Source organism: Phanerochaete carnosa (genome assembly GCF_000300595.1).
Source record: "Phanerochaete carnosa HHB-10118-sp unplaced genomic scaffold PHACAscaffold_1, whole genome shotgun sequence".
NCBI classification, from domain to species: domain Eukaryota; kingdom Fungi; phylum Basidiomycota; class Agaricomycetes; order Polyporales; family Phanerochaetaceae; genus Phanerochaete; species Phanerochaete carnosa.
Genome location: NW_006767628.1, coordinates 189,922 through 207,047, shown reverse-complemented (window position 1 = coordinate 207,047; position 17,126 = coordinate 189,922). Strand labels below are relative to the sequence as shown.

General features: G+C 46.4%; 3 protein-coding genes across 3 annotated transcripts; 2 read left to right on the top strand and 1 right to left on the bottom strand.

Annotated features, from left to right (window-relative positions):
• Positions 1 to 1,262: 1,262 nt before the first annotated feature.
• PHACADRAFT_167633 (uncharacterized protein) lies at positions 1,263 to 4,308 on the bottom strand (the record flags this gene model as incomplete). Its single annotated transcript, XM_007389622.1, has 5 exons — positions 1,263 to 1,416; positions 3,080 to 3,134; positions 3,174 to 3,234; positions 3,278 to 4,046; positions 4,120 to 4,308. The coding sequence occupies 5 exons, from the start codon at positions 4,306 to 4,308 to the stop codon at positions 1,267 to 1,269; spliced, it is 1,224 nt and encodes a 407-aa protein (XP_007389684.1). The 3' UTR covers positions 1,263 to 1,266.
• A 2,156-nt stretch (positions 4,309 to 6,464) lies between these two features.
• On the top strand, positions 6,465 to 6,776 carry PHACADRAFT_189339 (uncharacterized protein; the record flags this gene model as incomplete). The annotated part of the gene is made up of 2 exons (XM_007389621.1): positions 6,465 to 6,665; positions 6,741 to 6,776. 2 exons carry the CDS (start codon positions 6,465 to 6,467, stop codon positions 6,774 to 6,776), a joined length of 237 nt encoding a protein of 78 aa, XP_007389683.1.
• Positions 6,777 to 16,141: 9,365 nt separating this feature from the next.
• PHACADRAFT_189338 (uncharacterized protein) lies at positions 16,142 to 16,697 on the top strand (the record flags this gene model as incomplete). The annotated part of the gene is made up of 2 exons (XM_007389620.1): positions 16,142 to 16,185; positions 16,568 to 16,697. The coding sequence occupies 2 exons, from the start codon at positions 16,142 to 16,144 to the stop codon at positions 16,695 to 16,697; spliced, it is 174 nt and encodes a 57-aa protein (XP_007389682.1).
• Between the last annotated feature and the right edge of the window lie 429 nt (positions 16,698 to 17,126).

Sequence of the window (17,126 nt, the reverse complement as noted above, 5' to 3'; positions counted from 1 at the left end):
GTAAGCTATTACTAATGTTTGTTAGAGTATTACTATATTTTGGTAATTCATAGCTGTTGAGCATAGACCTTTACTAAGCATAGTTTCTAGATTACTAAGAAGCTGAGTCATATTATTAGTCATTGATTCACTTTTAGTAAGCTTGAGTGTTTATGCTTACTTTGCAGCTCTGAGTAAGCAGTTTCTTTTTATTTGAATACCTATTATTCCTTAGTTTTCCTATACTTATAGTTATGGTGCATGACAGCGTGTACGGCTCAATGCGAACAGGGAGACGCTGTGGAGAGGCTGTGTGTAGCGCAGTTGGTGGCGTAAAAGCCAAGGAGTTGGTTGACCACGAAGGTAGCCATCTCTAGCCGGAGCACTCTCCAGCACCTGCAGGAGCAGCGGCCAAATGGAAGGATTTTATGACGCTGCTGAGAACTTTAGTGGCACATCAGTGGCTGTGCAATGCATGTATGCACAAATAGCACTCACAAGGTGCAAGCAGATGCTTCAGTTTGACGCCTCGTAGAGGTGGTGGATGGTGCATGAGTTGGCGGTGGTTTGAGGAGAGGGAAGAGTGAGGAGTAACTCAGGTTCTGGTTCCGAGCAGCTGTTTTCAAAGACTCCCACTGTATGGAAGATGTTGCATCAACTGTGCCTGCCAGAAGTGAATAGCCCATCGTTGTGAGCCCTCTACAGTGCATGGTAGACAGAATCGCTGATGCTGCATATACAGGCAATGCGTTCTGCAAGTTCATGGGTGAGGTGCTGTTTCAAGCTGGGTTTCACCAGCTGAAATGGGCGCAACGGTGACGACAGCAATGAGAGCACCTGCACTCAAGCAGCGATGGCACGGGGCCACACAGGCAGAGAGCTGTTAGCCATATCAGTGTTGCGTTCATCAGATTAAGATGAGCATGTCTACTTCTTTGATAAAACATTTGGGTACTTGCTCTGATTGAACTTGAAAGCACGCAAGCCTGAGAGCAACATCGACAGAGTGTCGATATCAATAATCCTGGTAGAGAGTTGCATCAGCACTGGCTCCAAGACAATATTGCTCGCGGTAGCACTTACAGGTAACTCATGGTCTCGCTTAAAGCACCTTGAATGACGGCGTCGAAGTCTGAAGTATTTTTTGCCTGCACAAGAAGACACGTGGTCTCCAATCTGCACGCGACCTGCGAGATGCGCAAGGATTGACCCCAGCATAAGCAGCTGCAAGGCATACCTGTACAACAAAACATATTAGTACCATACCTGAAACATTGAATCAATACCTTATTGAAGTAAACTCTTTTTGCCCTCCATGGCCAGTTGTTCGAGCACACTAGAACCGAGCTTGAGTCCTTCAATGTTTGCGAGGACCTGCATGATCTTTGCAATATTGGCATTGGTGTACGAGTCTGTCTTAAAAATTAGGCAACAGTACTGTAACAACTAGCTGAGAGTGAGAGACACATCAGCTCACAAATGAACATGTGCATCTCCCACACAGGAACCACTTTGGGTCTGGCATAAAGTTCTCCACCTCATGATACAAACTGGTACCATTCTGCAACATTTAGCCAGCCTGTCAGCCTCTGCACCTCACATCAGCATAAACCGCAATGCACCTTTCACACATCTCATTGAAGCTGAACTTGAAGTAGCCTCAATGGCAGAGTGGAAACTGAAGCCCCATGTCAGCTCATAGACGAGTGTGCCATACTGCTCAATGACCTCCTGCAGGCTCGGACTGGAGAAGAAGCAGAGGTTGAGTGTGCCACCAATAAGGTGATACTCGACAAGAGATATGTTAGATGACAGTGGCGTCAGAAGAAGGATCTCAGAGTCGGCGGAGCTGTGGACGCAATGAATTTGTGTTCAGACAAGAAGAGGATGGCTATGCATTGGAAGAGGAAGACGCCATGCATCTGTGAGCGCTTGGTCGTGGCGTTGTGGTGATGCTTGAGGTAAATGAAATGTGGAGCATAGCTACTGAGACGAATCAGCCACAAACGCCATTGGAACAAGGGAAAAAAAACTAACTAACATGTTCTGGTCAATAGGATCAGCAATATTTATGTGCCTACACTATCTGGATCATCCCAATGCCGCTGTTGGTGCCGATGTCCCTGCAAAAGCCGCTGCCCACGACGACCTCTCCCAGGCCATAGATGTTCGTTCTGAGAGGAAACGCAGACGTGGGTTGCAAGTATTGGTCCTCAAACACGAGTGAGAAACCGTCGAGGGCAGTGGGATTGTCTGTTGAGATCATAGGTGGGATATGCGTGGAGAGGATCCGAGAAGGGACAAGGTTTGGGTGTCTTCAACTATGAACCTTCTCCGTTTGCATTCTGTATTACCAGCTGCTTTGAACCTGATGCGCCAGCTTCTGTTCAAAGACAAAATCAGAGCTGTTCATGAGAATGGAAGTTGGCTTCCCTGGAAGGTCAATTAGCAAAGATGGAATAGTGAATTGGGGATCTGTGGTGTCAAAGATGTTTATGTAGAGCTATTACAGGTAAGCTCAAGCTGTTGAATGAATTTATAAAAGAATGCTCTTACTTTGTATCAGAATTGCAGGTAACTTCAAGGGTCAGACTTGCAATATCTTGCCTGAACACGTTGTAAGCAGGGCCAGCCAGATTGAGTTGAGCGGCCAGCCCACTGTCTGTCTCTTGCTGCACTCTCGGAGCATAGCCTGCAAAATGTCGAATTCTGTTGCCATTTCAAACACTGTGCAACTCACCGGGGCAACTGGACACATTGCGCGAAAGCGTGGGCACTTGGAGTGCATCATGCTGGAGCTTGGCCCTGCACAAGTGTGGACAGCAGAAGCCCGGCAAAGACTGCAAACAACACAGTCAGTGTGAGCTTGTGGCTGCAGAGCAAAAAGACAAGACTAAAAGCAAAACAAACTGGCCAAATTTTATAAAGCACTGACCTGGCCATCAAAATTTGATGCCCTATCATCAAGCAATGTCAGTGTCAAATGGGTTATGCATATGTTCTGCTGCCACGGGTGCAAATGTCTAACATGGATGCGCTGGACCTGACGTTGAAGGACACTATGGCCCATCTCACCTCAGCCAGCCGTGTGCAGATCAACAGGGATACCATGCGGGGCTACTATATCTGTTGTACCGCGCATAATTGAGTTGCCTCTGTTGGTGGCAAAGACAACAGTGGATGCCATAGACTACTTGGGAAGGGCATTTAAATAGGTGAAACATTCAATGTTGAGCATGTGAACCTGTGAAGCAACTGCAACTGAGCATTTCACTGCGTGGAAACTGGGAGGGGTGACGTATCTCATCGATAAATATGACACCAGGCACAACCTTCGCAACACTCTGGTCAACATATCCCCTCACAACCTTGTTGACTTTCTTCCTCAGCTTCTCCGTGACCTCCATCCGACCGCTCTTCATCAAACTGCCCATTACACTCATGTCCTGACCTCCCTGAGGCCGCGCATTCACCGCATCCAAGTCGCCAAGCGTTACGTCCTGCACGAGCTCTTTTTGCTTGTGTACCTCGCCCTTGAGTAGGGGGACGTACGTTTCAGACTCAAAATTGTACGAGGATGTGTAAGTGTCTGAGCGTCCGACAAGTTTTACAGCACTAGTGTTCACCTTGATGTAGATGACGTCTCCAGCGACAATTTTCTTCTTCAGAATTGCTTCGTAGATGAATGGGTTGAGGCGCAGCTGCTTCGTGCCTTTGACTGTCTTCAGGCTGACAATGACATGCAAGACAGTCTTGCCATAGCCACTAAGAGGGTTCTCAGCCTCCGTTGGTGTGAGCTCGGTGACTTTGTCTTCATACACTTCTTTGGTCTCCTTGATGCATAGCCCTATCACCTGCCAAAAGGCTTCTGCAAGCACCTCAGTCTTCTTGACCTCTGTACTGTAGACTTCTGAGCCGACCATGAGGTAGAGGGGCACCTTTGCCCAGAATTCTGGAGAGATTGCCAGGGCAAGCACGGTCTTTCCCGTGCCAGGTGCACTGACAAGCAGCAAAGCGCGACCAGAGAACTTGCAACATTTAACAAGGTCGACAACCACGCTGCAAGCCTAGGAGATTTACGTCAGTCTCTGGCAATATGTCAGTCCCTTCACCATTACAGGATAGGACTACGCTGCATACCTCTCGTGCGTTAACCTGCCACACAAACTCTGCCCCATCTACGTTTGCGAACCCCTCAGGATGGAGGCCAAGGCTCTTGATATGAGAATGAGGTGCTATCCACAATGACTGCCCCACTGGTGTGCTTGACGGCAGAGGAAGAGCGTTGTGCGCGATGGGCGTGGAAAACGTCAATGGGGTAGCTGACATTGTTGTTGCTGTTGGAGTTGAAGTTCAGGAGAATTGAAGCCTAAATTGCAAGAATATTCAAGTAAGCGCCTACTGTTTAAGATAAAGCTTATTGAATAAGCAGTAGTAAGGGCATAAGTGAAAGTATTGTCAACTTGTGGGTTTACAAGGTAAGTGACTCACCTAGTCCTCGAAGATGTGGCAACGCGAGCAATTCACGAAGACTGCCTACACTCTCATGTACCTCCTGAATTATGGCACTGCAAAGCTGAATGTCAAAGTGCTGCATGCATGACCAATTTTCCATGCGCTGCAGCAAAGGCAACAAGCAAGACAGCCAAGACAGACTTCTCCAAACGACAATGGCCATTGGTGGGACAGCTGAAGACGTAGGGCAAGTGTGCGATGGGCGCTGTCTTCACTTCTTGTACATCTCAGGAAGATTGGCTGCACCTAAGTCTCCTATCTCACTTCTCTCCACATAAGAAGGGCCATGACAGGCGCAAGAAGCATAAAATACAATGATGAAGATCTCATGCAATGTTGTATGCAACGTAAACATGTCACTGCGTCAAGGAGCACATCACAAAGCGGTATGCTGCAAGTATCATCTGCAGTTGGAGCCAGCATACTGCAGAGAGGTGTACAAGAAAGCAGTGCGTTTTTTCAACCTTTGAGACTACTTCATGCCTCTTATGGACATCAGGAAAGGTCCAAACGCAGGCGCAGAGGCACCAACTGCCTCAAGCAAAGGTACACCCCTCATTTGTGACTGCTTGCTGACTTCTTTTCTTCTAAATCTTCACTATTACTCTGATGCTGCAGTTCATAGTGTTGCTGAGATCATCTGCCAGCTACAACAATTGCAACACGCCACTGAACCTGAACAGCACGGTGATTGTGACACACCGTTGCTGGCTCTTCTGCCTCTGTCTCAAGCTCAAACACAGGCATTGTCAGCTCCAAGCCCAGCATGAACTCTACTCAGTGTGCCAATGCCCAGGCGTCCTGCTTGCACTGGTCGAGCAATATGCCGGTGCTGCATCATTACCATCACAGCAAGCACTCACGCATAGCGCAAATGTCACTGTTACGAGCTCCAAGTGCAAACAACGTGAGTTGTCCTGTTGTTTCGAGCCCGAGCATATGCTCACAGCACTCCTGCAGTGTCTCAGACGGACAGATTGCCTCTCTCAGTCTGCACATACGCACGCTGTGACTTGCTACTTGAACGTTGGCATCAGAGAGAAATACATGCAGGCAATGATCAAGTACGGGGACAACGAAGACAATGAGCAGCCTGCAGCGAGCCGTCAAATGCTGCCTCTAGCGGCGCTGGGCCTATGTCTGCTGCGGCAGATGACCTGCTGGCAGTAGGGCCTGCAAAGAAGAGGCAGAGGTGTGGGAAGCCACATAGAGCTGCAAACATGGGTAAGGGCGAGGCAGACAAATCGGAGAACTTTGTGGATGTTGAGGTGGAGGCAGCTGCAAAGAATGGCGCAGATCCTGATGTCAAGCAGCTGCAGTGCCAGTGTGCGAGGCACAGATAATGCATTCACATGCCGTGCACAGGGCCATGTGGCGCAGGACACTGTTGACCGCCGTGGGTGGCAGTGGCATGGTGTGCTACAGATGTGGCTCAATGCGGCGCAGCCTGGCATAGTGCTCTGCTGCCTTTCGCGGCGTAATTCATGTACGCAGGCTCTGTAAATATTGTACTCTTATTGCTCTATTTCTCGTTCTCGTTCAATTGATCTTGGCATGCCCATGGATGCAACATCAAGCCATGATTGCTGTGACGCACTGTCAAAGGTGTGCAGCTGCCAGTACCATGACAGTTGCGAGCTGCAATGTACATGCCCAAGTATCTGCACAGCGTGCGCTTACCTGTTTTGTTGCTCCACCATCTGTTTTATCTTGCTCTTGCCTCAGTATTGGCTTGGCTTGGCTTCCAGACTACAGCAGCAGGTTTTACTATTGCAATGGCACCTGGATACACTTGCACAACATGTGGCTCCCTCTTCTCTGAGAGGGGCCTACTCTTTCATCTGTGTCAGACAACAAATCCTTTATGCCGACAGAGATACATAGCACTCCTCAGCTCTCAAGCTGACCCTTCCTTGGACCGTTCTGAGGATCCTTCTGAAGCTCTTAACCTGGACCCTTTAGAAGCTGACATGGACTCTTCTAGTGCGGGCCCAGATTCTATGGATATCGACTTGGATGAGTTGGAGGATGAAGCTGAACTGCCTCTGTCAGACCTCAATGTGGAGGATACCAACATTGTCTTTATAATAGATGATGATGATGATGATGTTGAAGGAGACAGTGCGCTGGATGAGGAAGAGGAAGAGGAGCTGGATGTGGATGAAAATGAGGTATATTTCTGGTGTGTAGCTTTCTTTCTCTTCTATGTGAGTGCTCATAATATACACACACCTTTATGAATGCAGAGGATGGTTGGCAAGCTGTGGAGCGTGAAAATATAGAGCCTCCCTCACCTGCACCAGATGCTGAAGCTCAGGCTGAAGCCAGTTTGCCTGACCCTGCAAAGGTTGGAAGGCGCACGATGGAGGCAAATCTGCATCTGAAAATTATTGTCAAGCAGTATGGTGGTGCTGCTGGCCAAACTATTGAACCTCCAAAAGATAAGAAGCATGAACTTGGATATTTGATCTACAGAGCACCACCAAAGTCAGGAGACAAGGACAAGGACAATGTCTATTGGCTGTTCAAGTCTCGCACAGACTGGCTTGTTGCACGATGGGTGAAAATGCGAGGTCCTGAATCTACAGCCATGTCTGTGTTGCTTAAAATTCCTGATGTAAGTAATTATACTACTGGGCTTTATTCTGTTCTTATACATAAAAAGTTCAACAAAAGCTTGGGCTGTCATTCAAGGACAGTCAGGAGCTTAATCACATTATCAATACAAAGCTTCATACTCACCACCCATGTTTTAAATGTGCTTGAGTTGAAATGGCAGGCGAGTCATACAAGCTATATTTCCGTGACATTCTACAGTGTATTCGTGCACTTTATAGTGATCTGGAATTTGCTCGCTATCTTGTCTTTGCTCCTGAGTGGCATTTTTCTTCGGCATCTCTAAAAGACCAGCTCTATCATGACATGTATATTGGCAGATGGTGGTGGGCTGCACAGGTGAAAACAAAGAGCAAATTCACAAATAATCAAATGAGCTCATGCTATTTGCAGGATGAGCTCAAGAAAAAGCAAGAAGGCGCCATCGTTATTCCTGTGATTATCTCCTCTGACAAGACCCAGATCACAACATTTGAAAACAAATCAGCATACTCTGTCTATCTTACTATTGGCAACCCTCCCAAAGAGATCTGGCGCAAGCCCTCTTATCAAGGGCAAATTCTTCTTGCCTATCTTCCAACCACTCGCCTTGATCATATCACCAACGAAGCTGCACGCTGGCGTATTGTGCTCAATGTCTTGCATAAATGCCTTTGCACTATTGTTCAGCCTTTGAAAACTGTTGGTGTTACAAGAATGCCCATTGCTAGTGGTGACAGTGTTTAGTGTCATGGTCATCCAATTTATGTGGCACATATTGGCAATTATATGGAGCAAATTGCCATTGTTGGCTGCAAAATGGGCAAATGTCTTCAGTGCAATGTTCCTCCAACCGAGCTTGGTCTTCTGGAACACTATTCTCTTCAAGATCTTGAGTCTGTGCTTGTTGCGCTGGCCAAGTACGAGACAGATCCTGCTGGCTTCTCAAAAGCCTGTCGTGAAGTGGGTATCAAATCTGTTATTTATCCTTTCTGGGAAGATCTATCCTACTGCAACATCTATCTATCCATTGTTCCTGATATTCTTCACCAACTCCTCCAAGGTCTCATCAAGCAAGCTTTCAGCACTGAAGAGCCGGATGCTTGTTGTCGAAAGCTTCCTCAAAATAGCCATGTTTGCCATTTTCTTCGAGGCATTTCTCCACTATCCAAAGTTACTGGCACGGAACACATCGATGTTGTTCGTATTTTGCTGGGTCTTATCATTGATATGCGCTTGCCTGGTGGAATGTCAGCTGTGCAGTTAGTCAAGGCTACACGCGGCATCCTTGACTTTCTCTTTCTTTCTTAATATCCAATCCATTCAGATGAAAGTCTACAGTGCCTACAAAATGCACTCAAGCAGTTCCATGACAACAAAGACATTTTTGTTGATTTGGGCATTTGAAAGGATTTCAATCTGTCTAAGCTCCACTTTCTCATGCATTATGCACCTAGCATCAAGTACAAAGGCACTGCAGACAACTTTGACACTGCATATGCACAGCGCCTTCATATCGATCTAATAAAAGATGCATATCGGGCTATCAATCACCGCGACAAACTTTCTTAAATGACATGCTGGATTGAATGCCGAGGAAAAGTTCTTCACTTCGATGCCTATATTACATGGCGCTTGAAAGGCTGTTCTTCTGTTGCCACCTTCACATCAAATCCACACCCTACCTCTTACATCGAGATGACTAAGCATCTATCTCACTACAACATTAAATTTGATGCTCTTCAAACAGAGTATGAAGCACACTTCATACAGAACACTATTGCTTGCTATATTGCCAGACATAATAATCCTGATGCCACAGCTGCACAAATTGAAGCTAAAGCATGGCATATCGATTTACTCACAGATGGACTATTAGTTTATCATCAAGCTAAGTTCTGGGCTGGGTCATTCAGAACACCATCCACTGAGCTCAGATGAGAATGATGTTGTAAATGCAAGACCTAGTCGCATTGACACACTTGGTCGACATATACCTGGACATTTTGATGCTGTGCTGGTTGGCGATGGAAAAAATCAAATCATGGGCACTAAAGGTATATAATATATATTTTGGCTGATTTTGACTGACTTATATATTTTAGATCACCAAATTGCTCAAGTTTGACTTATCTTTTTCTTGCCTGAAGATATTATCAAGCACCATCTCAAAAGCACCAAACTTATACCATGCCATTTTGCATATATTAAATGGTTCACAGCATTTCAAGCATGGCATCCACATCATGGACTTTATTCAATCAAGCGCAAGCTTAAAAAAAATCAGCATTATATTGCCACTATTATTCTATTAGGTAATATTCAGCGTAGTGTTCATCTTTTATCTTCATTTGGTGCACAAACTCTAAAAGAATGGACAACTGGAAATGTTATGGATAAGTGTAGCACTTTCTTTGTCAACTCTTTCTCAGACAGGCATACATATCACATATTTGAGTAGTATCTGTTGTATTTATACAGCATGGTCAAATAAAAAGTGTGTACTTACCATATGGTTCAACATTTTCAGAAATGGCTGTAAATCACCCTCTTGCTTTTATATGAACATATAGCCCTAATAAATAGCTTTAAAATGAGCCCTTATTGAAGTTAAACAGTTGTAATTTTACTGAGATATAACAAAAATATTTTTCAGACATTAGATAGTTAGTGTTTTACTTTTTGAAAAGTTACTAGACAGCTATGAATTATACCATCACTTGCATTATAGTATAAAAAGTGTTAAGAATTAGTGGATTACCTATTTAGCAGCCAGAAAGTATGAAAAAAGCCACAAAAAGAAAAAAAAAGCAATGTCATAGTAAAAGAGCAGCAATTTCCTAGTGACTTCGACAATTAACAGTCAAAAAGACCCATAAAAGCCTACAATTAGTCAAACAGTATTCACATAGTATGCAAATAGTCAATTAGTTCATGATTAGTGTGCAGATAGTTAATTGGTTAATGGTTAGTGTGCACATAGCCAAGTAGTAAACAGTTAGAGTAGAAAAAGGCAGCTAGTTTTTGATTAGGGTAGAAAAAAGTAGCTAGCTTTTGATTAGTGAAGAAAAGAAGGCAAATAGTGAAAAAGCTTGTAAAAAGACAAAGGTTCACACTAATTAACAAATCTGATTTTTCCAGATGCGAATAATGGTGTATTACAATTGAGCTATTCCAATGGCTGAAAGAAAGGAGGTTCCAGGTGCTGATGCCCAATGTCCAAAGTACTGTCAGATGCCGGCCCATAATAGCAGCTGTAAAGCGTCACTCAGTTTTGTTGCTAATATTAGGATGAACTTGGCGCCACTGCCATCCTAAGCCCCTGCCAACCCCGCATGCACTGCTAATTACAGCTTGCAGCTGCACATATGTATAAGATCTGCATCGCTCGATGTGAAAGCCCTGATTCAATCTATCACAGTAGACTCGATGGCAGGTGAAAATGGACACATCACAGGTACTACACCGCTCATGTTGTTGCAGCCATCGGCACTGCACAACCCAACACCCCTGTCGCAAATAGAGCCTGAGAGCGGTCTTGCACCACACAAGCCAAAGTGGCAACTGTTCAACAGAGAAGATGTTGTATTAGGTGTCCAGGTATGGAACAATTCTTGAATCGATGCAATGTTAAACTCGGTGTGTCTCCGTTTATTAGCGTTCGTTAAACTGCTGGCATTCTCACACTTTTGTGCTATGCCAGCTTACAGCTCAAATGAATTTGTCAAACACAATAGCCGAGATACCTGTGCCATTTCATACTCAGCCCTCACCTCAGCAGCCTCAGATGCAGCCTGTGCAGGCAATAGTGTCCAAATTACCTCAGTTCAGATGCCTGTTCACAGCTCGATCAACCATGCCTGATGAGAATGTGGCCCCCGCATTTTCACTCCTAATCCTCACCAACTCCTACATGACAGCTCCGACGCTCAAGCCTTCACCCGCAAGTGGTTCATTGCGTCGCCCTTCTCATCACTCATGGTGGCATCTCCAAGCTTATCTTGTCCTTCCTCCACCCAATGCCTTGGTGGTGCAATGTCCTCCTCATCTGGAACTGTCACATGTTCTATCCCCAGTGTTGGCTTTCTAATCGGCTGCCAAGACGAGAGCAACTCCAGCATGCTTGCGTACACAAAGGCACAATGCGCTTAGTGGACTGCACGGACGACTTCTAGTATGTGCTCGTCATGATGACACACTTCGACAAGGGCCTGGAGATATTTGTCATTGGCACTGTGGAAGCAGGCCTCGAGGTCATGGCACACTCAAATCGCTTTGATGCAAGTCATCTCGTCTTTGAGAAGAACGCACATATAGGCGACAACCCACAAGATTCTCAACAGCAAGATCAGGGTCAAGTACAACATTGAGGTCGCACGGCAGTGTTGTGCTTAGTAACGGGAGTGGGTTCCTCGCAGATGTCATTGTTGATGCCACAGTGTGCATGCTCTTGACCTACTGCTGATACAGCAATCTTATTTCATGTGCATTGCTACGCAGCCTCAATGACAAGAGCGTGCTGATCTACATGCCGCTTGGCTTGGCTGCCGGTGCAGCGGTCCTGCTCGTGTGGAGCTCCAACATTGAGAGCAGGCTAGAGAGCTCTTCGAACAAGCTCCATGGCCTGTCGCACACATGGCTCATGATAGATGCACCTCCGCTGTTTGAACACAATGAATGCTTATGTTGATGCACTGTACAGGCAACTTCATGTGGTAACACTGCTTCTCCCTCTTGAAGCTCATCGCATTGCATGAGTGACCAACCTTTTTCTTCCATGACAAGCTTCAAGGTTGCTGATTGGTGTGGAATGTGCAGAGATTCAGAGCGAAGCAGAAGAGACTCTACAGGATGTCTATTGAGTGGTGATTGCTGCACGTGTGCTAGTGTTTGGTGCTCTCTATGGTAGTGGAGTTGTTGGGATCAGTGGCCAGAGTATTTGCAGCTGTTTGCAGCGGCACTTTGTCCATGCATTGTTACACACAATTCTGGTGCTTGTCCACTTTGACACAGCTTTTGTACACAGCTGGAAACAAGCAATGTAAGTCTATTTGGACACGTTGCTTGTGTATAGATTGAAGACCATAACCGTAGGGACAAAAATAAAGACCTACAACAGACAAAAATAAGTTAATATCGGATATCTGATGCATTGACTCCTAGGGCCATGTCTGGCTTTTTATGGCAATAAATGATTTGCAGAACTCTGAAAGGGATAAAGACAACCAAAGCAAGACTGGAACAATTTTAAAATAAGAGCACTGGACCGCAACGCAATAAGAGGTGGCTATTCGCTTTGGTGCCCGTATTGTGCAGCATCACAGTCAATGATCCCTGACAGCCATATATTCACAGTTCTATCCCATTTTTGAATCTGCTTGAAAGCAACTACATCAAGCATCCATATTAGAGTACAGAACAAGATAATTGTCCTGCCATAGAAGATCCAATCCCCATTCTGGGTGGGAAAGCAGACTGCTCGACATTGTCTTCCTCGATCTCACGTTCAGTGGATCCCACAATTGGCCTGAGGACGATGTCAGCTTCTGTGAGTTTCTGACAGCATGCGCTCAACATGCCTGAATGTTACACAAAGCCCTCTTCTAGCCCCCCCCCCCGTAGCCCCCCCCCATTATCCAGTGGCCATCATTGCAATCTCCGTCCATCTGCTCTGGTTGGCTACGGTTCAGAGGCTTTCCGATATTCCTGAGAAAATCAAAGGGCATTTTAAAGCTCACATACTACTCACCCGAGTTGTTTTCACTGACCTGATTGACCTGGTTAAGCTGGTGGAGGTCGAGGATGAAGCGTTGCACCAACAATGGGAGCTGTACATAGCAATATGTAGTCAGCAAATATCCCTGTCATTCTTGCTTGGGGAATCGTTACCAAGAACTTTATAAAGTTGGTCACATACATGCCTTGTCAGTACACCATCAGGACCTTTCCGGAGAAATGTACTCGGATAATCAGATCATACATGAGAGTATTTGAGTAAGTCAAGAGCTGTAGAGCACTTACGCCTAGAAGCGCACTCCAAGCCGATATTTCCGACAGAAATGCTGTAAGATTAACAAACAGCTTACAGAAAATAGAGGGTGCCTAGACCAATATTCTATGAGTCAATGTCGTGTACAAGTGGATGAAAGAAAAAGAAGTATGTACCATCTCTGAGGAGCACAGCAGAAATAAACGGACTTGAAGTGTGCCTGGGTCACCGCATCTCTCGCTATTGCTTGAACAACTTGATCCATGTCAACACAAGGACAACGACATTAGCTGCAACAACACTGCCTCTTGTTAGAAGAAGCACTGCATGTTTCAAGTTGATTGTAATGCGGTAAGGATAGGTGAACAAACGCAGTGTACATACTCCTAGATAATGCCGTTAATGTGCAGCTAAGTGATCACTGTAGTAGTAGGTTCAGGTCGTAACTGTGGAACATACTCTGTGTTCAGCTTCAGCAACATCTTGTTGAGCTCTGCACATCCAGCAGGTGACAGATTCTCCATGAAAGGGATCGAGATGTGTATCCAGTTGAACCAGATGTAAGTTAGTAAAGATCAACTACATCGCTGCCAATGGTGTCAATGAGGGGATGGCTCACAACATTTGTTTCAACTGGAATCGTCCCTAGTGCGAACACAACTGCAGGAAAGGCATACTGCATCCTCAAGCCTTTCCAGAGCGCATACACACACAGAGCAGAAAATACTTGGCAGAGGATTAGTTCATTTCCATGGAAGTAAGTTGACAGTGGACATGCTCAGTACTCACCCAAAACCAGGACTGTAACTGTCAAGTATGCAAGTGTTATAAGCGTGTTTGCAGGTTTGCACTTTAAATCAGATGCAGCAATTTGCCAGAAAATGATTCCATCACCAGAAAATATAATGTACGCCTGCAGAGCAGTACCATCAGACGGTCAGTCTGAGTGTATCCTGAAGTGTTGGTATACTCACACCAATCTCGACCGTCGGATATCGCCACCAGAGATGGGCCCAGAATCATAAGCCATCGGATGCTCAGTAGCAGCAGTGAGGTGGCTGTGAGCTTCCTTCTCCAGACTGCTACAATTTTCTGGTCCAGCATTATGAGGTATTCATAGACTACTAGGCCTGATAATAAAAGCCTATCAGCAAAGTGCTACTAAGGGAAGGGCTTAACAGTGCAGCAATGTACACAGTAGCAAGTAAATCACATATTTTCTTGCCAGACTGAATACATGGCTTGTAGGTCAGAAGCAGAGTATGCGCTCCAGCAAGAGGGAAACTGTACGCTTCTTGGAGTTCCTGTTTTGAATCTTTATCTGACTGTCCCATGCTTCCTGTAGAATAAAAATGTTCCAGCTAGAAGTTGGCGTAAGCGGATGATTTCACACACAGGCTATATATACTGAGGCACATGCAGTGATGTGAGGTGATTTACTGCAAGCTTTGATGTTACAGCTTGCTTCAGCACATGAGTACCTGACTACTATGAAACTTTTCGCACCTGAGAATGACATATGGCGTGACCATTCGAGGCCGTCTGTGGCTGCCCCTACAATCAGATGGAAATGTGGCACGAGTGGAAGATCGATTTCCTGATGCAGACTGCGTATTAAATCCGCACTTCTGTTGGAAGCAGATATTTCAAACCACTCGACAGACAGACAGATAGGCTGAACACCACTGGCAGACCGTGACTAGCCGTGGACAGAACATCAAAGAAGCAGTGCATGTTGAAGTAATAGATTGCCAGTCTGGTGCTTGTCTGTGATGTAGGCATGGTCGCGACGCAGACTGAGAATGATTATAACAAGGTACGGACACGCGGGGTCAAAGCTTTGAACTAGGCACACATTGAAGGCTCGCAAGCGCGGACTATATGGCGTCTACAAGCTGTTCCCCTCTGACCATCACCACTGCCCACCCATGCATTGCGTCCACTGTCGTAAAGCCAGCAATGGCCTGACGTTGTTGAGCTATTCCCCTTTTCTGCTCAGGGTCCTATCACGTGCGCTTTGCTATCTACTTGCACGCGTACTAACACTTCAAAGCTTCATGACCCTACACTCATCACCAGCTAACCTTGGCAGCCATGGTATTTGTCCCTCTATCTTCTCTACCCCACCGGCTATGTACCAGCAGTCCAATAATGCGTGCCAAGGCACCATCACACGTTCCACCATCTCCGCACGAGACTGAGATAAGAGGAAAAGGCATCATTCCTCTGCATGTACTGGCAGCCTCTGCACCTAGCTTCTTCGGTAAAGCTGCCAAGTAAGCTGCTTCATCTGTTAAGCTTGGAGTCGCTCCAATGTTGTACTTCAGGGCGCGGAGACATTTGAGTCCGCAGCACTCATTGCCAATGCAGGAGCAGGTATCAATGTACAATTTGAAGGCATACGTGGATATCAAGACATGCAATTTTGCTCGGCTCCTGCGTGCGTCCGCCATATTCGCTCCAATTTTAGTGCACAGACCCAGGGCTTTGAGTGAGGAGTGCGTTTGGATGCTTGCACTTGTTGTCATGCATACATTGCCATTGGCGGGTGAGGACTGCAAAGCGGCAATACGATCGAAATTGTGTGAGTTAAGGGCCCATACACTCTCGTAACCAAACAGTGGGCTGGCGGACTGAACGTGAGCCAATACAAAACAACTGAAATTGGTGTACAAGCAGTAGTTCTCAGCTAAGCAGAATCAGTACTATGGGAGCCTTTGGTGGTGGATGGGGAAGAGTAGTGATGTGCGGGCTCAGCTCAAAGCCTACAAGCCTGTCAAGCCCGGCCCAAAAAAGCCTAACCCAAGCCAGGCCTGGCAGCGGGCTCAAAGCCAGGCTTGAGATGAAGTCAAGCCTGAGCCTGGCCCGAAAGCCCAGGCTTGGGTGCACCAAATGTGTTGCCATTCCCTGGGCTCAAAACATGGTATGAACGACTTTATATATGCATATGAGACAAAATGTTGACTTACCAGACAGGGCGATCCCTGCTAGTGTGACTAAGCGCGATTGTGCGCCGCTGCCTGGCATTCTCTGTAGGCGCCCCTTCATGAACTTTGTCATAACATGGCTCGTAGCGCGGTTGCATGCCCTTTGGAGGCTGAAGTATGGTGAGTATATGCAATAGTAGCCTATCACAAGCAAATATACTGACTTTTTTAGCATACAAATACTTATCCTAAGCTTGGCAAACCCAGGCTTAAGCTCACGGCTTGGGCCAGGCTTAGGCTCGGCTCGGGCTCAGAGCTCGGCTCGACGTCGCCACAAGCCCAGACCTGGACTTTGAGTCCAAGCCGGGCCCACACATCACTAGAGAAGAGGGATGGAAGTGAACTTATGAGTGAGGTTTGTCAAGGTTTAAGATTCAGCGCCAGGCTTGTACTTGCCTTCTGCTCCCTAGATGGATCACGAACACACCATCTGTCCACAGCATGGTCAGCCATGTCCATTGACAGTATGATCTGCATATTCTCACTCTCAGCCTTTTACCAGCCTCAGCGCACCACCTCTCAAGAGCCCCAACATGCAAGCAACCATTCATGAGCAGATTAGCAGTGCCACCCTGCTCATTGCCCACAGCAATGTTCCAAAGCTCGTCTTGCCCTTCCTCCACCTGAAGTAATGGTGGTACAACGTCTTTGCCCCCAACTAGGACCTCCGAATCAACGCATCTTCCTCAATGTCGCGAGGAACCCCGTGCACATCTCCTTTGCAATAGGCAGGGGTACGGCGCGCCTGGTGTACCCTGCGGACGGCCACCTCTGGTACGCAGATTGCAACTTTCGCATGATTCTGGGCAACTAGGCAGCACGATACCAACATGAGCTCGAGTTTCCTGAAAAGAGCCCAGGGGTGGCTGTCATTGGTGGTAGGCAGGCGGACCCCAAGGTTGTGGCACTTATGAGGCATTTCGGTGAGGGTCATCTTGTTGTTGAGAAGAATATGCGGGCTGGGCGACACTTGGAAGGACCAATGTGGCAGTTTAACGCTACATAGTCTGATATGTGCGTAGTTTCTGATCAATGCCCTGATGGCAACTATTAATATGGCA